This window comes from Thamnophis sirtalis, unplaced genomic scaffold, assembly GCF_051295495.1.
Source record: "Thamnophis sirtalis isolate CommonGarterSnake01/CBP01778 unplaced genomic scaffold, rThaSir2_p1.2 scaffold_8, whole genome shotgun sequence".
Taxonomy (NCBI): domain Eukaryota; kingdom Metazoa; phylum Chordata; class Lepidosauria; order Squamata; family Natricidae; genus Thamnophis; species Thamnophis sirtalis.
In genome coordinates, this window is record NW_028261388.1 from 55330659 (window position 1) to 55357800 (window position 27142).

At 41.1% G+C, this 27142-nt stretch overlaps 1 protein-coding gene across 1 annotated transcript in view; it reads right to left on the reverse strand.

The window, feature by feature from the left end:
• Nucleotides 1-12689: 12689 nt before the first annotated feature.
• Nucleotides 12690-27142, reverse strand: part of LOC106548771 (cystathionine beta-synthase) — a 36381-nt gene continuing 21928 nt past the window's right edge. The window contains exons 10-17 of the mRNA XM_014066219.2: nt 26894-27025; nt 25748-25832; nt 23830-23935; nt 22206-22277; nt 18062-18196; nt 17473-17581; nt 15765-15849; nt 12690-14889 (exon numbers count right to left, since the gene is read on the reverse strand). Coding sequence (XP_013921694.2) covers nt 14723-14889; nt 15765-15849; nt 17473-17581; nt 18062-18196; nt 22206-22277; nt 23830-23935; nt 25748-25832; nt 26894-27025 — 891 coding nt within the window. The 3' untranslated portion in view covers nt 12690-14722. The remainder of the gene's footprint in view (nt 14890-15764; nt 15850-17472; nt 17582-18061; nt 18197-22205; nt 22278-23829; nt 23936-25747; nt 25833-26893; nt 27026-27142) is intronic.

Genomic DNA, 27142 nt, shown 5'->3' on the forward strand with positions numbered 1-27142 from the left:
GCAAAAAGCTTATGCTTTTCACTTAAAAACCACCAGTGTTTATTTAAATATAACAATATTTGCATGGTGCCTAGCATAAAATATCATAAAATCAATGTCCTATCCAAAAATGTCATAAATTGTAAACCATAAAGCATAAACTGTAAAGCATGCAGGACTTTTTCACACAGCTGCACTTGAGGTCACATCAAATGGACTTTGTAATGCTATAATTTTGCTCAGTTTGTAGACAAGGTGTTTATTCATTAGTAGATATTCTTCCTTCACTCACTTCCCAAGCACTATTTCATAGGATCTTCTTATTGCAATAGAGCAGGGGTGTCAAACTCAAGTCCCACAGGCCAAATCTGGCCCATGGGGTGCTTAGATCTGGCCCACGGAACTGTCCTGGAAACAGCAAAGGACCGGCCCACAGTGCCTTTGCCAGTGAAAATGGAGTTTGTTTTCAGGCTCTGGTTTCAGCCAGGTCTGCCTCCTGCAGCCCTCTGTCAGTGAAAACGGAGCTTGGGGGGACCACATGCAGCCATGCCAACCCTGCACCCCAAGGTCAAACACAACCCAGATGTGTCTCTCAAGGAAATCGAGTTTGACACCCCTGGAATAGAGGAATAGCAACTTGGCAGTTTTGCAGCTCTCACAGCAGGGTCTTGACACCATTGCAAGTAATTATGGTCACATATTATTTGAAACTCTTTTTTAAGAGACAAGGTGTAGACACTGTGATGGTGTAGAAGAGCCCATCTTTCCTGCTGCTTGAGAGAAATAAAAAGAGTATAGCAGCGGTGGGTTGCTGCCGGCATTACTGCCGGTTCAGTGCACGTGCAATTTTGTGCTCATACATACACCAGACGTGTGCTTTGCACACATGCACAGTTGCCCATAAATAGGTCTGTGCATGCGCAGAAGATTTAAAAATGAAAAATAAAATGCTGCGCCGACTAGGGAACTGGTTCAGAGGTGTGGCAGGCCTGGGTCGCTGCCGGTTCCAGCGACCCAGGCTGGCAAACCACTACCGGTTCGGCCAAACCAGTCCTAATCGGTAGGAACCCACCTCTGGAATATACCAGAAAAAGGAAGAAGTATGAGAAAGAAAAATAATATCTTGTATGCTCATTAATTCATCACCCTTAAGGCAATATAGACCCAAACAGAGGGAAAAAAATGTGGTCCATCCATAATCGAAAGTTTTTTTTACAAAATACTACATTTGTACATATACAGGTTTCTTACAGCAGCTAAGTGAGTTATGCAGCACTTTGGATTTGAAAGGAAAAAAGTGGTCCAAAGTTTGAATGGACATGTATGCAGGATGTCCTGGGAATTTCCTAAGCCACATGTATCTTCTCCCAGGGCAAAAAAGATACAACTACATTAAACAATTGTCAACAGAATTGCCCTCTTAAATTCAAGGCACCCAGAAATAATTATCATGCATTGTGATAATTCTGTAATGGCTCCTGTAACTCCAGGTGTAATGGAGACAGCACCTATATAAGAAATAGTAGCTATTTTTCATTGGTTTTACAAGTGAGATCTTTCATTAATGGAACTCTGCTTCATTTTTGCAGTTACTCATGGGGAAAAAAATCTCGAACTATGCATATGAAGCCATATTAAAGTTTTCTCTTTTTAAATTCTGCATTTCTGACATCATTCTGGTTCTACTGATCAAAATACTGCAATTGCAAGATACAGAGAGAAATAAAAAAACCTATTAATTTATGGATAATTTTGTAATAATTAAGGGTAATAAAAGCAGGGTATATTAAGAAAGGGCGCATTGATTTGGGAGTTATTTTACAGCTTTATTGGAACACTTTGGCAACCCCAATGTTATCCTGTGTTGTTATAATGCTAGCTCTGTTGTGCCTTGCCCTCTACATCAGGCTTTAAGAAGCAACATCTGATTCACTTGCTAATCAGAGAACCTAGAGAATAATAGAATTGAAATGAAGGGTATCCAAGGATTGAGATGAAAACGGAGAAGCTGTCAGTTCTGGCTGTGCAATCAAAGCCTGTTGAAAGGACAGTTTTGTTTATGTAGTCGTGGCAACTGTTTTGACATTTTTTTTGACATTGACTCCCTCTCCATGGATGGCCCTTATCATGGAACTCATCACTATACCAGAAATTCTTTTTGCTATCACAAGAAGATATAGATCCAACTCAAAACATTACTAATGAGAAAAGTCTTACAGTCTCTTAATGTTGACAAAAATGCAAGCAGACCTGCCAAACTAGCTTAGATTTTAATAGCTAAATTCCTAGGGCTTTATTTTATGTTTCCCTACTGTGGTCAGAAGGAAAATAATCACAAAACACTGCATGAATGAGGAAGCACTGAGAGTCTGTCATATAACTAGGGCCAAAGTTGATTCGACATTTATCATGGTTTGCCCTTGTCGAATTCATCGTTGTATTGTAACGAATACTGTGGGGAGTAACAGCTGGATCTGTTGGTACAGATTCTCAATTCATTACCTATGCTTCGTTTAAGATTAGAACAGCTGCTCCTTCTTGCATTTACTACACATATAAAGAAAGATTCAGTATCATTCCCGTGGCACAGTTGCCATCTCCCTCAACTACTCTTAAAAAAAACAAGGATAAATTCTAATTGTACAAGAAAAGGTACACAGCAAACCTTTTGTCTGAGATAGATCTTAAGCAGTCTTTAAAGCTAGATATCACATTGAGTGCATACTGGGACAAAAGAAATAGAATGCCAAAATCATGATGCTTTAACTCTTAACTTTTCATTTAAGGACAAAGGAGCTATGGTAAATTAGGACAAAAGCCAATTTACTCCAATGTTCTGCTAAGGAGATCAGTCAGACATTTCTAGGAAGCTTACAAACAGAATATGACTGCAATAGTATCTTCTTACTTGTCACTAATATAAAGAGGCCTTGACTTACAACTGGTCACTTAGTGACCATTTGAAGTTACAACAGCCTTCCCAAAAACCACTTATGACCAGGTATGAGAATTTTAGGGCTTTTGGACTTGGTCTCTCAGCCCTAATTATTGCCACCTTTACTATCTTCCACGGCCCATGGATTACCAGCATAGTCATCTTTATTACCCCCCCATTACGACCCCTGGACTACCAACTTGGATAGCACCTTCCTGCTCCATCTGAGTCTTCTTATTACGACGCTACGGACTGTGGTCATTTGGAGGTGTTTACGGCATGTGAGAAGACTTACACACTTGTTAAGGACTTTTGAACCCTCCCCTTTTCATCTTGATTTGTCCCAACTACTTGACACCTGTGGACCTCTGGGCCGGGCTTATAGGAGAAGAGAAGACAGTCTTTCTCCTACTTCTATTCATTATCATTGCCGACCCCCAATTGCTCCCCTATTTCCGGACCTTTAGACTTATACCGCACACTATTTAAGATCTAAGATTTGCGCAATTGTGTTTCTGTATGAGGAGTGAGTGTGTGTGTATGTTAATGTATGAGCCCACTTTTATTATTATATTTTGTATTTTAATTGATTTATGTGGGGATTGTATGGGTGAGTGGCTGTCTATGTATGAGGGGACTGGGAGTACAGCCGGGTGCCTCCTCCACTGAGTGCTATTGCAGAAGTGGTTGGGGGCCCAGGCCTATCTCCTGTCCTAGAATGGATGATATAAATGGCCTGCCGGAGAGTGCAGAGGCCTTGGGGGGGGGAAATGGGGTCCATGGGTATGGGAGTGGGCCGGAACATTATGGTCATGACAGGGAGGGGCAGGTACGATGGGAACTTCAGGGCTAGCCATTACCGGGGAAGGAGGGTTCGCTACGTCACAGCGATCCCTCCTTCCGGCCCTGTTAGTTCTACTCCACGACCAGGTGGTGAGAATGGTCAGGGCCCTGGTCTCAGGCTGTTGTTGCTAAATGCCAGGTCTGTGGTTCACAAGGCTCCCCTCATCCGGGACCTAATATTAGATGAGGGGGCAGACCTGGCATGTATTATTGAAACCTGGTTGGGCCCGGAGGGAGGAGTCCCCCTCACTGAAATGTGCCCAGAAGGGTTTCAGGTGCTCCATCAGCTATGACCCCAGAGAAGGAGTGGGGGGTGGCTGTCATCATCCGAGGGTCATTAGTTCCTCGTAGGATCCCTGCTCCGGAGCTTGTCAGGTGTGAGTCCTTGTTGGTGAAGTTGGACCTTGAGGGTCAAGTGGGCTTGTTGTTAACATACCTTCCTCCCAACAGCGTTGCAACAGCCCTCCCCTCACTCCTTGAGTCAGTAGCCGAGCTGGTGGTAGAGTTCCCCAGGCTTATGGTGCTGGGGGATTTCAACCAGCCTTCGCTCAGTGAACACTCTGATGGGCGCAGGAGTTCATGGCTTCCATGACAGCCATGGACTTGACCCAAGTAATTCGGGGCCTGACTCACTCAGCAGGTCACACACTTGACCTAGTATTCCTCTCGGAGCAGTGGAGACGTGATCTAGATTTGAGGGGCGTTAAGATCTCGCCCTTGTCATGGTCTGATCCCTTCCTACTGAGGCTTGACTTTTGGAAACCAATCCCCCACTGTAGGGAGGAGGAACCGATTAGGTGGTTCCGCCCCAGGGGCCTGATGGACCTTATGGGATTTCAGACGGCGCTTGGAGAAATACCTGACTGTTGTGTCTCAGCAGTTCTGCTGTGAGTTTTTTCTGAATACAAGATTCAGTATGCAGCTGGAGCTTGTGGGAGGCAGGTTTGGAGATAAAAGGACGGATGCTGCCATGCTCCAGTCGCTGGAGTCAACGTCGTTCCTTCGTGGGTTTCTTGGTTCGTACACTGGAGAAGTGCATTGCTTAATGTAAGATTCACTTGGATAAATGCTCTGTATGTCTGTAACCCTGATTCATAGAGACTTTTGGAAGAAGTGTTTTGCTTTCGTTTTCTTCAAATTGAGTTGCCGTAAGAAAGATTTGTTTTCATTACGTTATCTGGTCAAAGACTTGTATTTATGTTATTTTTTGGGCTCGAAGCCAGTTTGAACTGTGAACTGATAAAGAAAAGTCCTTTTAAGTTTGCCTGTCTTGCCGTGTGTTAAGAGCCGTGAAGGGGGGGATAGAACACCTGACGCTCTCGTCCACAGTCCGGTGGAGTCCTTGGTCTCTGCTTGGAATACAGCGGCGGCGGGGGCTCTAAACCGGATTGCACCTTTATGGCCTCTCCGAGGTAGAGGATCCAGGAGGGCCCCCTGGTTTACCGAGGAACTCCGGGAGATGAAGCGCCAAAAGAGATGCCTAGAGCACCGCTGGAGGGCCAGTAACTCTGAGTCAGACCGAGCACTGATGAGAGCTTATATCAGGACCTATCTCGTGGCAATACGGGTGGCGAAATGTGCACATTTTGCCACTCTTATTGCATCTGCTGAATCGCGCCCAGCAGCCCTGTTTAGAATAGCCCACTCCCTCTTGAAAGGGAGGGATGCGGATGACCCTTTACAGGGTAGAGCTGAGGAATTTGTTCAGTTTCTAATGGATAAAGTTGCTCAGATTCGGACAGATCTGGACTCCAATTGCACGGTACCAGACGAGGTACCGGGGGAAGGTCTTGAGTGGATTTTATGGAGCGAGTTTCAACTTGTCGCTCCTGAGGAAGTGGACAAGGCCATGGGAGCGATGAGTTCCTTCACTTGCATACTGGACCCGTGTCCCTCCTGGCTGGTCTCGACCAGCAGGGAGGTGACACGTGGCTGGATCCAGATGATAGTTAACACCTCTCTCCGGGAGGGATCATTCCCGCACCTCCTAAAGGATGCGGTGGTGAGACCCCTCCTGAAGAAACCTTCTCTGGATCCAGCCAATTTGAGTAACTATCGTCCTGTCTCCAACCTCCCCTTTGTTGGGAAGGTTGTTGAGAAAGTGGTGGCCTTTCAACTCCGGCAGTCCTTGGATAAAACCGATTATCTGGACTCCTTTCAGTCTGGTTTCAGGCCTGGTTACAGCACGGAAACTGCTTTGGTCGTGCTGATCGATGATCTCTGGCGAGCCAGGGATAGGGGTCACTCCTCTATCCTTGTGCTTCTTGACCTCTCAGCGGCCTTCGATACCATCGACCATGGTATCCTTCTGCGACGGTTGCGGGAGGTGGGAGTGGGAGGCACCGTTCTTCGGTGGTTCTCCTCCTACCTCTCGGACAGGTCGCAGTCGGTGTTGGTCGGAGGGCAGAGATTTAGCAATATAGCAATAGCAGTAGACTTATATACCGCTTCATAGGCCTTCAGGCCTCTCTAAGCGGTTTACAGAGAGTCAGCATATTGCCCCCAACAATCTGGGTCCTCATTTTACCCACCTCGGAAGGATGGAAGGCTGAGTCAACCCCTTACCCCTAAGCCCCTCAATTATGGGGTGCCACAGGGTTCGGTCCTGTCCCCCCTCCTATTTAACATCTACATGAAGCCACTGGGTGAGATCATACGTCGGCATGGGATTAAATACCATCAATACGCGGACGATACACAATTGTATCTGTCCGCCCCGTGCCAACTCAGTGAAGCAGTAGAAGTGATGTGCCAGTGCCTGGAGGCTGTCAGGGTCTGGATGGGAACGAACAAGCTTGCACTCAATCCCGACAAGACTGAGTGGCTATTGATGCTCCCTCCCAAGGATGGTCCAGCTATTCCATCTCTTAGCCTGGGGGGTGAAATTATACACCCCTCAGAGAGGGCTCACAATTTGGGAGTCATCCTGGATCTGCAGCTGACACTAGAACATCATCTGTCAGCTGTGAACAGGGGGGTCTTTGCCCAGGTTCGCCTGGTGCACCAATTGCGACCCTATCTGGACTGGGAGGCCCTTCGGATAGTCACTCACGCCCTCGTCACCTCAAGACTGGATTACTGTAAGGTGCTCTACATGGAGCTGCCCCTGAAGTGTGTTCGAAGACTTCAGTTAGTCCAGAATGCAGCCGCGCGAGCGATTGTGGGTGCACCTAGGTACACCCACATTACACCTATCCTCCGCGAGCTGCACTGGCTTCCCATTGGTCTCTGGACACGCTTCAAGGTGCTAGTTGTTACCTTTAAAGCCCTACATGGTATCAGACCTGGCTACCTGAGAGACTGCCTCCTGCCAATACCTCCCAAAGACCTATTAGATCGCACAGACTAGGCTTCCTCCGGATTCCATCTGCCAGCCAATGTCGGCTGGCAACCCCATGGGGGAGGGCCTTCTCTGTAGCTGCTCTGGCCCTATGGAACGATCTCCCCGTTGAGAACCGGACCCTTACTACCCTTCCGGCCTTCCGCAAAGTGACCAAGACCTGGCTGTTCTGGCAGGCCTGGGGCTGTTGAATTATCCAGCCCCATCCTGAGTTATGAATGTTCTTGAATTTTTAATTGTTATTTTTATTTTTTTATATCCCACCCTTCATATTTGTAAGCCGCCCTGAGTCTTCCGAGAGTGGGCAGCATACAAGTTTTAATAATAAATAAATAAATAATTTTTTTATACGTTTTTTTTTTCAAAACAAACACAACACATAAAATCTTCCTTTCTTACATACTGTAGAAAGTGTATCAGTTGGTTACAAAAGACTTTCGTGCATCTCTTCCACAGTCATCAAGCATAATTCATATTAACTCAAGTATTTTAACTCAGATATTTATACATGTTACCATCATCATACCTCCATTTTCATTTGACTATAGTTGTTTAAACGTACTTCATCATAAAATATACCAAGATTTAATACATAACCACATACTGGCATTTCATTTACTATTTCTAAAATCCTTCAATGACACTAAATCCTTATATTCTATTCTAGCTAAACATCCATAATATTTAATAACAAAGTTTTCTATCCTTCTTTCCAAATCATTGTTTACAATTTACATCTCATTTCCTTATATTTTACACACACACACACACACACACACACACATTTGGCTGGATTTTTTGTCACCGGCTTGAAGAGCTTCTCTTGGATCAATCAGAGACTTTGCTATGTCCCTGTGATCAGCAGGATGTATTCTTCCTGTTCACTGTCTCTACGTGATGGTTTAGGTCCGTTTAGACCACCCAGAAACAAAAGTGTCGACTGCGATCTCAGAGCATTATAGGGCATAAGTTACATTTTATTTTAAAAAAAAACACTCCAGAAGGGCATCCAGTTAAATTTTGAACTAGGAACAACAATCCATATAGCATACAACAAACAACCATGTAACTTATTATATTTGTTTTCATAAAAACGGCAATCTATAGAAAGCCTTTTGAAGTTAAACCCATTATCATACTATCATTGGCATTGTATGGAACAACCTGTAAATGATGTCAGTGAGTTTTGTTTGCGCACATTGGAAAATAATAGAAATTACTGAAATTGCTTTCAGCAATTGTGGCAATAATTTCTTCCCTTTCCCCTTGCCAATAGTCTCACATTTCATTAGCAAGCTTCAGTATTAACTTTGACTTAACAACAGCCCTGATTGTTCTTAAGTATAGCAGAATATTTTGCTATGCGTAGTGGTATGCACAAATATTTATTCATGTTTGTTGGAGCTGGCCAAGGGGAAGTAGAGGTTTCTTGTTCTTGCAATTTCTTCAAGAAACATTCAGGAAATACTCCCATGTTACAGACAACGTGAGGTAAAATGTAAATTTGCAAAAAAATGTTTCAGAAAGAGTACTTTGGACTGTTTTTCATAAAACCTATCATACTTTACTTTGGAACCAAGATTGAACTTTGCTCCGGTTTTCTGAAATTTCAAACAGCACCCTATTGACTAAAATGCAAAGTCAATAAGTGTCTAAAGTGTATTTTTTCCTATTAAAATTAGAGCAAATTACAAGCATAATAATAATATTTTGATCAGTATCCATTCAGTATGATGTAGGGATTTCATTCAAGCAATCGTAAAATTTATTTTGGGTAGCAGAAAATGAATTTTGCTATGCCATTTTTTTCTCTCAGAAAAGATGGAAATGATTTGCCTAATATTATGGTTTCTCACATTTTTGTTCACCTACTGAATCCTTCTTAAGGACCTGGAATAGGCAGATGTGCATTAGCATTATACTTATTTGTTAAATTTATTTGCAGTCTATCTTGCCATGGGGCTACTCTAGTCAGCTTCAGAGGTGGTATTCAGCCAGTTCGCACCGGTTCCAGTGAACTGGTAGGGAAAATTTGACCTGGTTCGCCAAACCAGTAACAACCTCAGGCTGGCCCTGCCCCTGCCTGCCAGTTGCTGGCTTGACATTCGCTCGCCATGCCCGACCACTTGCTTGCAATGCCCACTCGATGTTCACTCACTCGCCCTGCCCACTCACTCACTCACCTCGCCCACTTGATGCTTGCTCATCCCACCCACCTACTCGATGCTCACCCTGCCCATCTAACCCCATATATGTTGCCTTCACCACACAGCCTCACGCCTTGCCTGCTCTGCTCAGCTCACCAAAGGTAAGCATGCCGCTCGCTCGCCTTTTGCCTTGGATTGGGAGCCAGGACCCAAGGATGCACCATTATCTGAGACCCTAGAGCCTCTGCCTGCTCGCTGTTTGCCTTGGCCATGCTATTCCCCAGCTCCAGCCTTACTGGGGCCTCCTCCAGCATGCTGCCCACTCTCCCTTTGCCACACGTTGCCCATTTCCCCTCCTTCAGAGGCCCCGGCCCTTACTTAATGTCCCTGTGTGCTTACCTAAATCCTTCTGTGGCTGGTGGCAGAGGGGAAGGCAAGCCAGGACTGAGCCATCACTGCTGGGTTCCCCCCAGCCCGCATCTCACCCCCCCTCTTTTTTCGGTGCCACCCCACTTTGCCAGCTGATGCCACTTTGCCAGCTAGAATTGAGCTGGCAGTGGTGGCTGCAGGCTTCTTGCACCCCAAATTACCAACCTCTGCTTCTCGAACATATTGAAAAAGAGCTTCAGTCCCCCCACTGTCACCGCCCTGTTTTTTGTGCCAGCTGCGTATGCACACCTCATGCCTGCTGCGCTAGAAGAACAAGGCGGCAGGGGCAGCAGGACTGAAGCTCTTTTGTGGTGTGTAGAAGCAGAGGTCAGTAGTTTTGGTGCAAGAAGCCTGAAACTGCTGCTGCCAGCTTGGTTCCAGCTGGCAAAGAGGCCCACAGAACCAGTATTAAAAAACTGAATCCCACCCCTGCCCTGCTTACAGTAGTAAAATCAAAAAAATAAGTGTAAACAAAACAGAAGTAAAATAATAAAATTAACAATGAAAAAGAGAACAATCAGAATACATTAATATGATAACAAAATGGACAGGTGGAGAGCAGAGAGCAATGGGGTGGAGTCTGTCATAAATCTAGGAGCCACCTCCAGCATGAAACTCCCCATTGGCTCTCCGGGCCAACTGACAGAGCCACTCCCCTTTAGGCTCTTATGGAAGGATAGAGGGGTGGGAGCAGATCTTATCCTAGAGGGTAAGATATTTTAAAGGATGGGTGCTATGGCAGAGAAGGTTCTTCTTCTGGATCCTGATAGTCAGAATTCTTTGACTGATGAGATCCGAAGTAGGCCCTCTCTGCCAGCATGAGTAGGACGTGCTTGTCCTTATGAGATGAGATAGCTTATCAGGTAGCCTGGACCTCTGCCATTAATGGCTTCTCGATCATAACCAACATCTTGAATTGCACTTGGAAGCAGACTGGTAGCTGGTGCAGTTTGAGGAGCAGAGGTGTAATACATACAGGCCATCCTAGGGCCCCCAAAGATTGCTCTCACTGCTGTACTTTCCACCAGCTGAATCAAGACTGACACAGACAACAATCAACAAAGATCACATAAACAAATATACAAAAAGGGAGGCACAAAAATAGTCAGCTTGAGGCAATTATTTCTACAAATAAGTAAGTGTACTATCCAAAAATGTTTGGAGGTTGGCTGTGATTCATAGGAAAATAGTAATTTTGCTTGAGTTTCAGTGAAACAAAATGTGACTAGATATGAATCAATCCAGCTGAGATGGCAGGTGAGGAATCATTTTGAAGTGAAACAAAACATTAGTGTAAAAGTTTCCTAAGGCTTTCAAAGCAGTCCAGTTTGATTTAGTATTTGGCTAAAGCAGAAATATGCATGTAATATTACTTTAGGAGACCATATAAATAATTGTTGTGATTAAAATATAAATAATATTGTGAAGTTCCCAATTTTTAAAGAACCCCTGTAGTATTAAAATGAACCATTCATATTTAGTTCTGAAGGGGGAAAGTACTCATTGTGAAATGAATATATTATGTTATAGGAAAGATTAATAAAATTTACTAAATAGGCTGAATTCAGATAGCCGTCAGGAAAAGATTGCTTATGACTTAATTACGAACACCTTTAATTGTCATTATTTCGGGTTAGAGTCATCAATTGTTCTGTTCTAACTCAACCAAGGTTGAAACTCAATCCATTTTCAAACTCATTTGCAAGTTACATTTCTAGTCTGTAATAAGAAAATGCACTAAAAATGAACAATGACTGGTGGTTTTTTTTTAATGAAAAATGGGTGGGGTGGAGTCTTTATTGTATTAATTGATTTAAATATATAGGGATAATTACTCCTAGAAAAATAAAGAGCTTTAATGTAAATATTTAATCTGATATCATTTGGCTTTTTATATAAATAGATGGTTAATGCTTATTATGAGATTAGGGAAAGAATAAATAGGGTAAAAATGAATATTACTTAGAATGTTAATATTAATTTTGAGCAGATTTATCCATTTTATTGGAAACCTGTCCTCACCCCATTCTTCCCACCCCTCACAGGTGGGAAGAATGATGAAATGTATATCATTACGTTGCAGTGTAAATGCTACTCTTTTAAAATTTGCATTATGGATAGGCTGCAGGTTTTCTTTTGTCTGTTTCTTTGTTAGGCAGTTTAATGATTACACATAAAAACAATAACAGCAAGCATTGTTCCCAAATCCCAGATATTATCTCTCGTTATCTCTCACCATAAAGAAAATGCTTTCCCTTGTTTTAATATGTTTTTTTTTAAATTCAGATGCAAATCACAGAAACATTGCTGAAGAAATGGACCTTCTTCGTGACAGGAGCTGTTGGACAAGTCATATATACACAAGACAGTGTGGGTTTCAAAAATTTTTAGAACCTGTTCTGTAGGTGTGGCTTGGTTTGTGGGAGTGGCTTGCCGGCCATGTGACCGGGTGGCAGTGGTTTGCCAGCCATGTGACTGGGAGGGCGTAGCCAACTTGTAAAATGTGGTGAAACTCACTTAACAACGCTCTTGCTTAGCAACCAAAATGTTGGCTCAGAAACTCTGGCATTTGAAGCACACAAGTCTTAAAGCTGTCAAGTTACAAGACCCTTGACCCCTAACCCTTTAGAAAAAAAAACCCAGGGGTATTCAAACTTGACAGCTTTAAGACTTGTGGACTTCAACTCCCAGAATTCCTCCTCTAGTCATGTTGGCTCAGGAACTCTGGCATTGAAGTGTGCAAGTCTTAAAGCTGTCAAGTTACAAGACCTTTGCATCCCTAACCCTTTACAAAAAAAAAACCCAGGGGTGTTCAAACTTGACAGCTTTAAGACTTGTGGACTTCAACACCCAGAATTCCTCCTCTAGTCATGTTGGCTCAGGAACTCTGGCATTGAAGTGTGCAAGTCTTAAAGCTGTCAAGTTACAAGACCTTTGCATCCCTAACCCTTTACAAAAAAAAACTCCAGGGGTGTTCAAACTTGACAGCTTTAAGACTTGTGGACTTCAACTCCCAGAATTCCTCTTCTCACTCTTCATCTTGATGATGTGCGGACGGGTGGGGGGGAGGGAGCTGGAAGCGGTTCTAAAGGCACGGTAGATTTGTGGAACCTCTTCTATAGAAGAGATTAGAACTGGCAGGAACCTACCCCTGATACAAGATATTTTGAGTAGAGTGATCTCTCTATCAATTTCTCTGTGTTTAATAGCTTCTGCAGTAAGCATTACATTAAAATTCAGGGAATAACAAACATGTTATTGAGAGCTAACCTCACACAGAATGCAACATTAAAAAAACTTTTTCAATCGTTATCTTTCACAAAACCCCAGCAAACCGAGGGGGTCTGTGAAACGTCAGTTGAGAAAGGCTGCTCTAAGATAATCATTAATATAATCAAGGAATCGGGAATATTATCTGGCCACAATTAGTGAAAATTAATCGAATTATTACCCCCATGAGGAAAATTTATACAATTTCTCCAGTAATAAAGCCAATATTTATTTACCAAGCTGATTTTCTTAAAAAAATAATAATACAATTATGGACATTTTTTGCAATATTCACTGTATATCTAAATCTAAATCATCCTACCCTCACGCCCATTCCACTTTATACAGGAACATAATTTTGAAGATGGTGCTAACCAGTCAACAGGAAAAATACATCTCTCAAAGTTGAACTCAATTTTGAGAAACTTCACTGAATGTACAATTGATTATCACATTATTTATGATTAACACTAATATCTCTTCCATCTGTTTTCTCTGTTATTTCAGGCAAGGCTCTCTTTTTTACTCCTACTGTCCTCTTTTCGCAAAATTATGTAGAGTTAAATAGGCTTGTACTACAGCTAGTCCTCAACTTCCAACCACTTGTTTAATGACTGTTTGAAGATGTTACAACAGAGGTAAAATATGACTTATGTCCATTTTTCACAAAACCATTGCAGCATCCCCCATGGCCATGTGATCAAAATTCAGATGCTTAGCACTGTCATGTATTTATGAAGGTTGTGGTGTTCTGGGGTCATGTGATCAGCTTTTGTGACATTCTGACAAGCAAAGTCAATGGGGAAGCCAGTTTCATTTAACAACCATTTAAAATTGCAGTGATTCACTTAACAACAGTGGCAAGGCCATAAAATGGGGGTGAAAAATCACTTGACAACTGATTTGCTTAGCAACAGAAATTTTAAGCTCAGTTGTGGTCATAAATCAAGGAATATCTGTGTTCTGCATGCAATGATTTGTTTCCAGTGATTAAAATGAGAATTTAAATAGAAAAGTTAATGGCAGAGATATTTATATTTTGACTCTGTAAAAAGGCTCTCAAATTTCCTCAAATCTTATCTTCAGTTGCATCGCTGCCAGTCCACTGAAATCAAGAGGAAATGGATTTCTCAACCTAGAAACCTTTCTTACTGAAAAATGTGGAAGATTAAAGTTGCATTGATCAGTATTAACTGATACAACTTTCAGTCCCTCCGTATAGGTAAGATATTTTTTCCTCTGGAGAAAAAAAAAATCTGACGCAACTTCACCTCATTGCCAGCACTTCAGGCCCCTGCTTTGTCAATGTTCTGGATGTCATTCAGGTACTTTTACTTAATTCTTCTGTCAACAGATTTTGAAATGCATTTATCAATCAAAGTTAAAATACAAAAAAAGATCAAAAGAAATCAGAACAGCAAGACCTCTTTGGGAGATTCATTAAGTACTATGTTATCTCCAAGAATCTTATTTTGAAAATGTCTCAGAATACGAGTTTGTTAAAAATTATTCTCAGATCATCTTAATCTCAGATTATTGGCAAAATTGTTATTCAGAGGGACATCAAGTAGATCAAGAAGTACTAGGCACATTTATATATAAAAAAATGTCCTGTATTGCAAAGGCGTCAGCAGGATATAGTAAAGAAATCAAGATGGCAGCCCTGATAGAGTGATTGAAACTCCTCTTGGGGTATATGTGTGTCACCACATCACAGCTGCCATCTTAACTTTTTTGACTACCCGTGCAGACACCCCTGCCATATTGTAAACCATTAAGTTAAACATCGTAGTTATTTTTTCCCAATTCTGGAAAAGTCCTTTCATAAACAGATGTGAGTGATGCATTTAGATCTTGAGGTTTGTTCTTTGGTGTAATAAAGTTGAGCAGATCAACAGCTGTGGCCACACCAAATACCATCTGTTTCATCAAGGAAATTGCATTGTCTGGAACAGAAAGAGGAATGTATTTCCAAATAAGAATGAAATAAAGCATTCAATGATATACCCTTACTTAATACTAACTTTTGACTTAAAACATACAGATCAACATGTCTCATTGATTCTATGTAGTCCCTCAGACCTCACCCTCATTCTTGCCAAATTTGGGGTGGTGGGGGCAGGAAGCCTTATTATATTACATATTATATCTTTTTGTGTTCCAAGGGACACAAAAGGTTTGGAATGGAAAGCTTAATTTCTTCCTTCATCTCCAGATCACTGACCATTAGGGACAGACATTGCTGTTAAGATGACCATTACAATGATTATCACAAGGATGGATATCCAGACTGTGAAAATCCAGATGATTCCCCCCCCCCAATCTGTGTCCACATAAGACCAGACTGTGACTTCAGAAAGCACAGGTCAATAAGGCAGAGGCACTAAGGAAAGCCAGGAGTCTGGTTTCTTTCTTGCAATTCAAACAAAAGTAACAATGAAGATTCTAGTCTAGAATCTGGGTGCATGTCTGAAGACTGCATGCTTGCAGTAGCATAAAATGACCATTCGATACCAAGGAGATCCCACATTTGACTATATTGTTTGCCACATCAGCAGTGAAACATGCTGGATGATATCCAAAGCCCAAGGTGTGTCAAGAGAAGAAAGAAAACAATAATTCAAGCATGAAAGAGCTAAAGACAATCTTAAAGTGCCTCAGATATGGTCTGGGGATGAGACAAGGTCAACATCATAAAGACACATCATATAAAAATAGTTCCTGGGGCATGTTCATGCTGAAGTGAGAGTGGTGTGAGAATGAACCCAGAATACTGACTGAAAACCCTCAATGCCATATAAACCCCTCCTTTGGTACTTACATTGCTCCACTTCATGCACTATAACAGCAAATTGTTCAGTTTCCAGGACACGTGAAAGCTTTCCCAGGGTATCATCCAGATTAATCTGTGCATCCCAAATAATCAAGTGAATCAAATGGTTACTAGGAGCCCAAGACCAAGTTCACCATTCAAAATTTGTCCCTCACATTGTCCTGTTACAAACTAAATCTCACACAGGGAATCCTTTTGCTGCTGCAGCAGTGGTGGGTTGCAGGCGGTACGCCCTGGTACGGGTGTACCAGAGCCTGTCCGGAGCACTGGTTCTGATATGGTGCTCTGGAGGGTCCACCCGCCCTCCTGAGCTCCTTACCTGTCCTTTAAGCCTTTGGCACTTCCACACATGCACATGGCGCATACTGTGCCTGTGCGACGCTCTGCCGAGCAGTTGGAGTGTTGCGGAGGCTTGCAGAAGCGTCGTAGGCAAGTATGATGCATGCGCACAGTGTGCATGTATGCGCACAGTGTGCATGTATGCGCATAGTGTGCATGTATGCGCACAGTGTGCATGTATGCGCACAGTGTGCATGTATGTGCACAGTGTGCATGTATGCACACGGGCCACACACATCCATGTGGGTGATGCTGGGGCCAGAACCCACCATTTTGCTGCAGCAACACCTAGCACTTCCCTAGTTTCCTGAGAAAAGGGTGGGGAATGGTGCAAATAAGATTATGGCATGGAGAACCCTATTTATATGAAGCTCTGGTGATGAAATTCTCAAAACCAAGGAAAGATTCTGTCTTGAAATCTAATTTACATCCTACATACTCATATGTGTGTTCTGTGTCCCTAAACTCAGGTACTTCAACTATATTTACACATGCTTACTCAACTAGGCTTAGTCCTTAAAGTTTTATTTCTTTCCTCATAACTTTATGCATTTTTCTGCTTGCTCTTTTTGTATTGTTACTAAAAGCATTTTTAAAACTGTATGTACTGTACTCTATATTCATAATTCTTTCATGTCCATATGAACCAACTTAAATATCCATCAAGTCAAGGAATAACAGGTGTGAAAGGTATTTTTTTGCATCCAGAGAAGATGTTATTTTGAGAAATCTCAAGAAAAGAGCTGTATCCTTGTCTTCCTACTGATATGTGAAAAGTGCCTTTATGCAATAGGATGGACATCCCGTTCCTTTCCCCTTGACCTTTCCTCACTTGAAATTTACAGCAATGTTTTGTAATCTTTGGTTCACTCTTAATAATACTTCAACACCAAAACCATTTTTTCTGTAAACTGACAAGATTTAAGAACTACAAGTACAAAAATCTGAATCATCACCTATTTTAAAAATGGTGAGCTCAGGTGACCTGCGTACAGAAGTGTGGCTTGAGCATGTGAGAAGAAAGAGCTCATGCCCCTTTCATTAGTTAGTAGACTATTGGGATGTACTAGCCATGATATACATCAGACATTGATCAATCACCAGTCTGACTAGCATACAAATTAGCATACGGTTAATGCATTTGGTAAGCAAGGCACCATAAACACAAGATGAAGGTGACAAGGTCTTAGTGATATATCACATTACTTACGAGGTAAAGCCCTTTCTCTCACATAACCTCTTTGGCTCTCAAATTGTATCCATAATCTATGCCTCTTCCTTCTGTTCATTAGGCACTTTTATGGATGATGCAATCACTGATGTGTTATGAATTTTTCAACAAGGTAAAGATAAATACCTTTGGAAATTGTTGATAAGTGACTTTTATGATTGGATCTGAGAACTGTGCATCTCCTGCCAGGATCGAGGAGAGGATGTTGGTAATAGTTACAATTCCCATGATGACACTTCAAGAAAACAAACATTTTTTTTTACATTCAGACATGGAAGACTAAGTAGAATCCTACCAAATTCTCCATGTGCAGGGACTGAATCCATATTGAGTCTAGCATTCTTAATATCTATTTAAGGATCCTCTTAAGGGAATAATGGACAACACTTTACTGCTTTAGGCATAAATGTTTATGAAATACTATCTTGAAAAGAAGTGACTGCTGAAACAAGGCAGAAGTAGATAACTCCTAGCTCCCAGTTGGTAGCCCCACCCCCAAAGAAACATTGTGCTATTGGCATTTGGTGGTACTTTTTTGTATTTTTACTTTTGCTTCCCCAGAAGTTGTTAAATGATTACATTGAACTTCTTCAGGATGTAATGGTTATTTTGCTCCACAAAGTTCTAAAAGAACTTTTAAAATGGACTCTTGGAAAAATGGAGACTCAACCCTCCCAACATCAGTTGCACATGTTCACACTAAAAAGAAAGATACCCTGATTCTGCAACAACTGGTGCTTGATTGCACGACTTTTCTTGCAGGATTTCAACTGCTTTTTGACAGTTCATATCTGAGAGAAGAATCAGAGGAGCAGAAAGATTCAGCTTCTGGACTTTAATATTCCACCACCTGTCAGAGAAAAAAGAGTAGTATATATTGTTTCTGCTCTGCAGTCAGAATCTGTTTTGATCTTCCTTGATTATTGTTCTATGTATACAGCTTAAATGAAAGAAGACTGAGATAGATATAAGGGATTTATTTAATTAATTTAGACATGAGATAAAAGATTTGTCCTTAGCATGCCATTTCCTGTAAAAATAATTCCATGTTTTTCTTTTCAGTATGCCTCTTTATAAGAAGTAATATAAAACATTCATCACTGTAACTATTATTAATTAAAACACACATATAAACCCACATAGTTTATGGCAACAAGTTTCATAAACAATACCCAAACTGGAAGAAGTCCTTATAAATTAACTGTATTTAATTGATTCCCATCCTTAGAAGCATTACAGGTAGCAAAAGAAATTTGGAAGGGGACGTCTTGGCGTTTTTGGGTCTTTTCCCGTGTAAGATTGAGAATATCTTGGTGACATTTCGATGAAGTCCCACTCGCCATCTACAGGCTGGTGCCTTCAGCTTTATGCTTGTGCGAACAAAGCGTGATCGGAGCTGCCGTCTTTCTCATCTCCAGAACCAAACCCCTAGCCGACAAAGACCACCTGAAAATGGCTAGGGGTTTAGTTCTGGAGATGAGGGTCTTGTCTATGATCTGTGCAGGGTGGTGATGGGATTGTGCGTTTAAGTAGCGGTTGGTTTGTGTTTTTTTTCAGTAGATGGTGTGTCCTAGGGAGCCATTGGGTTTTTTGTAAATTAGGAACGAATTCCACAGGAAAAGATTCCTACTAGACAAACCAACAGGGACCTACTCACTCTTCACCTCGAACTCAGTAACAAAACCCAGCATTCTAGGACAAATCCAAACAACTAGCCCTCTGGAGAGCCGAAACAGAAACCTCCCACACACCAATAAACTCCACAGACTAGAAAAACACCAGAAGCTCAACCCTCTTCCACAGCAACTCATGAAACAAACAGTACATAACATATCAGAAACCAATGTCCTTTCCAAAGGATTCAACTTTGCAGTTGCCCCCAAACGCATCCCCACTGAAAACATCATATGCGGAGTTGAAGCTACCTTAACCAAAATCAACCCAGATGAAGCCAATAAAATCAGATTTGAAGTCACCAACGTCCTCTGCTCCAGCAATCCACCCAGAAGCAACTTACATAATGAAAAACAAAAAGCACTCACCAACTTGAGGAAAGACAACAACAGAATCATTCTCCCAGCAGACAAAGGTAACGTCACTGTGGTGATGAACACATCTGACTACCAAGCCAAACTATCCAACCTACTCCAAGTCCCCGCTTACAAACCTCTAAACACAGACCCCACCACCTACCTGGAAAAAAACACCAAATCCAAAATAAAAGCGTCTCCCATCAGTGAAGAGATCCACCAAAGAATCATCCCTAGAGAGAAATCTTCCAAACTCTATGGCCTCCCCAAAATACACAAAGAAGGAACACCACTCAGACCCATAGTTAGCTCCATAGGCTCACCTCTACAGAATCTTGCCAAATTTCTTGCCAAACAACTTCAGCCCTACACAGAATCCATCACCTCACATGTACAAAACTCACTCCACTTCATAGAAACAATAAAGAAACATAATCTACAACCCAGCGACCTACTCATGAGCTTCGATGTCATATCCCACTTCACCCAAATGCCTATTAAAGAAGACTTGACAGTTATCCAAAACAAATACAACCCCTCTAAGCACATCCTAGATCTGACCAACCACTGCCTAACCAACACATACTTCATCCACAATGGACAAAGTTACAAATAGATAGAAGGAGCACCTATGGGATCACCCCTCTCACCCGTCATTGCAAACCTATACATGGAACATTTTGAAACCAACACCTTAGATAAATCTGAACACAAACACAAACTCTGGCTTAGATATGTAGATGACACTTTTGTAATTTGGCCACACGGGAAAGAAAAACTGGAGAACGTCCTCACACATCTCAACAGCCTACACCCCAAAATACAATTCACTATGGAAATAGAAGCTAACAACCAACTTCCCTTTCTGGACGTCTTAATCTACAAAAAACCCAATGGCTCCCTAGGACACACCATCTACCGGAAAAAAACAACACACCAACCACTATTAAATGCACAATCCCATCACCACTCTGTGCAGATCAACTCCATAGCCAAGACCCTCATCTCCAGAACCAAACCCCTAGCCGTCAAAGACCACCTGAAAACTGAATTATACACTCTCACAAACGTATTAATTTCCAACAGATTCCAAAGAAAAACAATTACCAACCTAATCCAAAAGGAGACACCCCCCAAGAACCGGACACAGAACAGGACAACGGCATCGCCCTCCTCCCTTACTGTTAGCCTCCGCTTTGCCGCTGCTTCGGCTGCCATTGAAACGGGGAGGGGGGCATGGTATTTGGGAGGGGACTCATTGTTGTGCTAGAGGAAGATTCTAAAGTTTGAACTGTCCACCTTACTGCGCATGTGGAGGAGGAGTGTTTCCCGCCAAGGCCAACGGAACCACCCTGGTGATGCCTTTCGAAGTTATCTCACACCTGACAATTGGAAGAATTATGATTGGACTGTGTATGGGATGCCAAGGGGAGGGGAATGAATTATACAATATATTATTCGCTTTTGCGCCTAAATAATCAGACTTTGCTTAGCTTCGCTTCTATTCATTTATAATTAGTAAAAGTACACTTGATTTCTATCAATGGAGTCCTGTGGTTTGCTTTCCTGATTTTTGAATGAAGAAGGGCTGACACTTACATCAAAGGCACCACAGATAAAATCAGCAAAGTTCTCCACAAACACAATATCAAGACAGCCTTCGGCAGTGACCAAAAAATAGCCAACATCTTAAGAAACCCCAAAGACAAGATCCAGCTAGAAAACCAAGGAGTTATGAAATACCATGCAAAATCTTCCCAGTCACATACATTGGGCAAACTAATAGGAGAATAAATTCACGCATCGCAGAACACAAGAACGCAGTCAGAAAAGAAGAAAAAACTTCTCCCCTTTTCCAGCACCTTAAAGCAACAGGACATGAAATTGATTTTGAAGGAACCAAATTAATCTCCAAAGTTGAACACTTCAACAAGAGAATAATTACTGAAGCCATCGAAATAGAGAAACAACCCCACAACATGAATAAATGTGACAATACCTCCCACCTACCAGACATCTGGAAACTAGCCTAGTCAACAAATGAGTCCCAGCCATGAAAAATGACACCAGACCCAGAACAACACAGGACGCCACCACCAATCACCCTCACCATACTCAAACCCGAACCCATTTCATAGATGAAATGCAACCACCATCCAGAAGCCAAACCACAGTGGCATCACCAACTGCTGCACCCCTCTCCAACTCCCACACAAAGCAAATTGACACACACCATAAACACATGGCCAGACCACAAACTCGGAGCCAAACCAAAGCCCAGGATGTTACATCACAGCCAACCTCCCAGGATGTTGCAGTACAGGACTCAGGATATCACTACACTAGAGCTCAGGATGTCATCACAATCCGCTTACAGCAACAAAGCCAGCACTCCACACACACACAAACCAATATTTATAGAAAGATGGCAGCTCCGATCACACTTTGCTCACACAAGCACAAAGCCGAAGGCACCAGCCTGAAGATGGCGAGTCACCCAGATACTCTCAATCTTACATGGGAAAAGATCCGAATATATTCTGTGTGACTGTTTTCAAGACAGAAGGGGATTTTTTTAAAAAAAATATAACACTTCATTTGAAATCTCTCTATTTAATTTCTTCCTTTTCAGTTTAATTTTTCTCTAAGGATTATGGAGTCTTTCGCTTGGTCGATACCATCTCCTCTTTGGCACAGAATGAATATTGAAGGACTGGGAAGGTCAATTGGATTTCCACTCTGCTGCAAATAAAAGCCATTTAATATAGGCCTATATTGGGTGACAGTGGTGGGGAAAGTATCAAAACAGGTCAAGTACTTTGAACTTACCAAGGATAATGTTCCTGAACATCTTTTAGAAATCCATTCTGGGCCATCCATTTGTCATTCAAAAACTTAGACCTGGAAACAATGAAAAAAGAATGAAGGCATTGTATTAAACCTTGAGGTGTCCTAATTCAGGAGATCAAAAGAGGAACCTGGCATCACAATGTAAGCCTTGCTGCTTTTGTACACACATGTGATGTCAACACTGCTACAAAGGGGCATCTGCTTGCATTTAATACCACATTTGTCATCTTGGCTGTTTTGAGGCTTCCTTGCTGATACTGCTGCATCTATTACTGAACCAATCTATATAACTACATTTTAAATCTTTAAACTACAATAATCTTTAAAGTTGGGTTCCAATCAATAAACTAGCTATAGTTGGGGCGGGGGAGGGAATAAGATAGAATACATTTTTGGAGGCAACTGTGGAATGGATTTATTAAGAAGTTGGTGATAAAGTTGAAAACTTGTATAAAATAATAGCTGGCTTTACTGTTAGGCAACTTTAACTTTGATATTGCAAGCCACCTAGGGTTACCCTGTGGTAAGATGGTCAGTCAATAAATAAAATTAAAACAAAAAATAAAATAATAAAATACAATGCAACAGTCAGCTATTTGGGGATGTGATGAAAAGGCAGGAGAGAGTTACCTGTTTTATGTATTATTTTATTTTTACTCCTAACGAGGGCACTACTAGATGTAATGCATTTGACTTGAACAAACACAGTTATTTTTCTGCTTTATTTATTTATTTAAAATACTTATATAGCCATCCATCTTCCAACTAACTCTGGGTGGCTTTAGCCAACAACACAATGTTTTGGGTTGGCTTTGTTTAATATAATTCAGCTACAAAGAGTATTTGTCAAGGAAAGAGGTAGAATGAAGTCAAAAACCTCGTTTACTAAGACATCATTGGTACAGTTACAAACCAACTTCTGAAATACCATAAAATAGATATTTTAATGCAAAATGTTGGGTATATTTGTTGTTAGTAATAGTATTAGGAATTACAAAACATTACTGCAAATCCTAGAGCTCTACCAGCGAATCCAATCTTTCCATAACCTATTGATGACATAGAAACCTTGATATCAGTGGCTTTTTTCATATTTAAGCTGCTAATATTGCAACTTTCTCTAAACTATACTTAAAATTAAAGGGCATGCTGCAGAGGTGGGTTGCTGAACTACTGGTTCGGGTGCGCTCCCACGCATGCGAAGCTTCTGTGCATGCACAGAAGTGTCTGAGCAGGTGAGCGGAACCTTCGGACAATCCGGGCCGAACCAGCAGCAACCCACCTCTGGCATGCTGGTAGAAAACAAACTTGCAAGTCCTCTCCTTAAGGCCAAGCAGTGGTCTCTTCCTCTGCCAGAAAATCCATATCCTGCTAGTGCAATTAAATCCCTTCATGCCTCTTCGAGCAAAGAGAAAGAGGCAATAATCCCTTTCCCCAGGAAGGAAAGGATCCCAATCCCTTTCTCAGAAGTGTGAAGTTTCAGGAAGAGGGTAGAATTCAGCCATCTTTAGGCACTCTTTTGGCAGGCAGTTTAATCAACAGAATCCCTGAAAGGGATTCAAATGAATGCATCATAAAAAAAACCAAAAAACCATTCTCTTACATGTAGTTCCTCACAGAGTCAGGTAAGAGGACAACACAGCGTTGACCTTCTTTTAGTTGCTTGGCAGCTTTCACAGCTGCAGACATCGCACTGCCTGCACTGCCTCCTGTTATAGAAGCCAAATGATACATTACTCAACAAGGAAAAGAAAACAAGGAAAAATAATAGCAAAAACACTGAACATAAAGAGAATAAGGGAATGTGAACTTGAGCCTTGTAAAGTTTTCCCCCAAAATATTCACCTTAATGCTTACTCATTCTGATGCTTTCAGTATTGCAACATCTCAAACATAATTCTTTTGAAGCCTTTAAAACTTTGTCAAAGCAATCTTGATTTTACATCAGTAAACTGAATTCCATTAATGCAGCCTTGCCCGTTTAACCACGTTTTTACAGCAAAAGGGCATGTTGAGTGGTACTGCATTGAGTAATGACTTTTTCTATTCTGACATGATATTCTTGTATTGATCTAAGAATCCAGCAATGGAGATTTGTGGATTCTGAATCTCCTTCTTAGCTATAGGAATAAGCAGAATTGTTCATATCCTAATGTTGTGGGACTCAGTTATAGATTGTTTAGATGTGATTCCATTTAAAAAACTTCCCTGAATAGGAAAATAATAAACAGTTTTCATATCTAGTAGATACTTCGATTAAAAGTTTGTAAAAATGATGGGCATTACTATAAGTTAATAGCAATAGCACTTAGAATTATTGTATATATTGCTTCATACTGCTTTACAACCCTCTCTAAACAGTTTACACCTTATTGCCCCCAACAATCTGGGTCTCATTTTACCAACTTTGGAATGATGGAAGACTGAGTCAACCTTGAGTCAACCTTGAACTGTTCGGGATTGAACTGCTGTCAATGAGCAGAGTTAGCCTGCGATACCATATTCTAATCACTGCTCAGTTAAGTTAAATAGTTAGCCTTGTCAGTATTCACTCCTTTTTAATGTAATGTCTAAATTATTTTTCTCTATGGTACACAGATAGAGGACAAGATACACACAGATAGAGATGCAAAACATTCAATATATAAGCCTACTCTAAAATTTGAAGTAGGGACACGGTGGCTCAATAGCTAAGACTCTGAGTTTGTCCATCATTAAGTTTGGCAGTTTGGCAGTTCAAATTACTAGTGCCGCGTAATTGAGTAACCTCCTGTTACTTGTCCCAGCTTCTGCCAACCTAGCAGTTCGAAAGCACATAAAAATGCAAGTAGAAAAATAGGAACCACCTTTGGTGGGAACAGCATTTCTTCAACGTTTAGTCATGCCAGCCACATGATCACGGAGACCTCTTTGGACAACGCTGGCTCTTCGGTTTTGAAATGGAGATGAGCACCGCCCCCTAGAGTCGGGAACGACTAGCACATAAGTGCAAGGGGAATCTTTACCCTTATAATGTGAAGTAAGAGTTTGAGGTTTTAAGAGGAACTTTGCACAACTACATCTTGTATGCCAGTGGCATCCATTTCGAAAGAGGAGGCTTTGTCATGTCACTCATGCCTTTATCGTTTCATGACAGAATTTTTCCAAATCATTCAACATGACGGTAATCATTCAGAAATTTCCACTGCTACAACGTGCAGCAGTTGCAAAGTTATGGACACATTCATTTTACTCACACTCATCACAACTATTATGGGAGCTGCATTGCCTGGCAGATGAGATCCAAAGTTTGGGTTGTCGCCTATAAAATCCTACATGGTTTTGGGCCTGGATACCTCCAAGATTGTCTGCTATACGTTGTGTCCCACTCTCCCCTGCCACTGCAAATAAACAATTAATGCCTACATAATTATTCCATCACTATGAGAACTGTGTGGTCCTTATATTTTTAAATTTTGGTTTATTTTTATGCTTAGGAATTAAGTAATTTTTTCTGATGTTTATCACTGTGCAATACTTACCACAAAGCAAGCCTTCCTCTTTAATTAATCTACGAGCCATAAGGAAGGATTCTTTATCATTGCTTTTGCACCATTGATCTATTACCTACCAAGAATACAAAAGGAAAAAAATGGATTTCAGCATTTTTCAATAATAATGGGCAAATCTTTTTCACCCACTTTAGCAACAAATGCATCATAAAGGGTTGAATAGTAAAAGACAAGTGAAGATGTTTCAGAAGGTGAACATTTCTTTGGTTACAGCTGACATGAGGTTTTTGCCTGGCTTCGGATTTGGACCATAATTTGGACCATAAACATATGCAAAAAGAAGGTTAATCTTACACTTATTTTACTTCATTTCCATATATTGATAATTCTTCAAATTATCCCTCTGAACAACTACATGGAATTCCTTTTGTATAATTTTTTTCTTACATTTTGTATCATCATCATCATTGTCATCACATTCATCATCATTTCCAAATACATATATATTTTCTTTGAATTAACAGCTTCCAAAACAATGAATAAATGAATACACCTACCCCATTTAGCGACTATTTCAATTAGTGTCCATTTGCAAATATTGCAGTAATAAATGTTTTTTAAAAAAATATTTTCAAATCAATATGTGCATTTATGATCAAATTCCATGTGCCTGACAACATATGCTGGAGTGAAAATAATACTAGCTGTAGCTGTATGAGAGAACAAATGAGAGGAAGCATAAAGCAATCTTCACAGCACGCTAGTCACCTGTTCACTTAGCAACCATTTTGTTTAATGACTTGGTCATTGGAACAGAACTTGACCGCTAAATAAGGGAGTGAGTGTTTATATGTGTACATATATACATATATATATACATACACACACACACACACACACACACACACACACACACACACACACACACACACATATATATATATATATATATATATATATATATATATATATATACATACATACATACATACATACATACATACATACATACATACATATAATATAGATCTGTAGATTGTTCCTGTGCCGATGTATAAATATATCAACTTCAGTAAATGATTTCAAATGAATCTTGTGTGGATCCTGAAGCTGCTTATTCTTAGTATCACATACTTCATTCCTACGTCTGGTGGCATTTGTCACACTGGGACTTACGGATCTATCAAGGACGGTTGGTATAAAGTCGTGACCAATCCCTTCCACTTCCATTGTTGTATCCTTGGCTGAGACTGTGTTTAATGAGCTGGGCAAAGCAACAATGGAGCCTTCGGGATCTACTCCAACAATCTGCGAAGGAAGATAAACTGTTTAATGCCATTCATTTCTTCAATCAATTATTTTTAGAATAATGTAGAAGTGGTAGGAAGTTAAGGGAGTTTTTACAAAGATAACTTTCATTGGAGG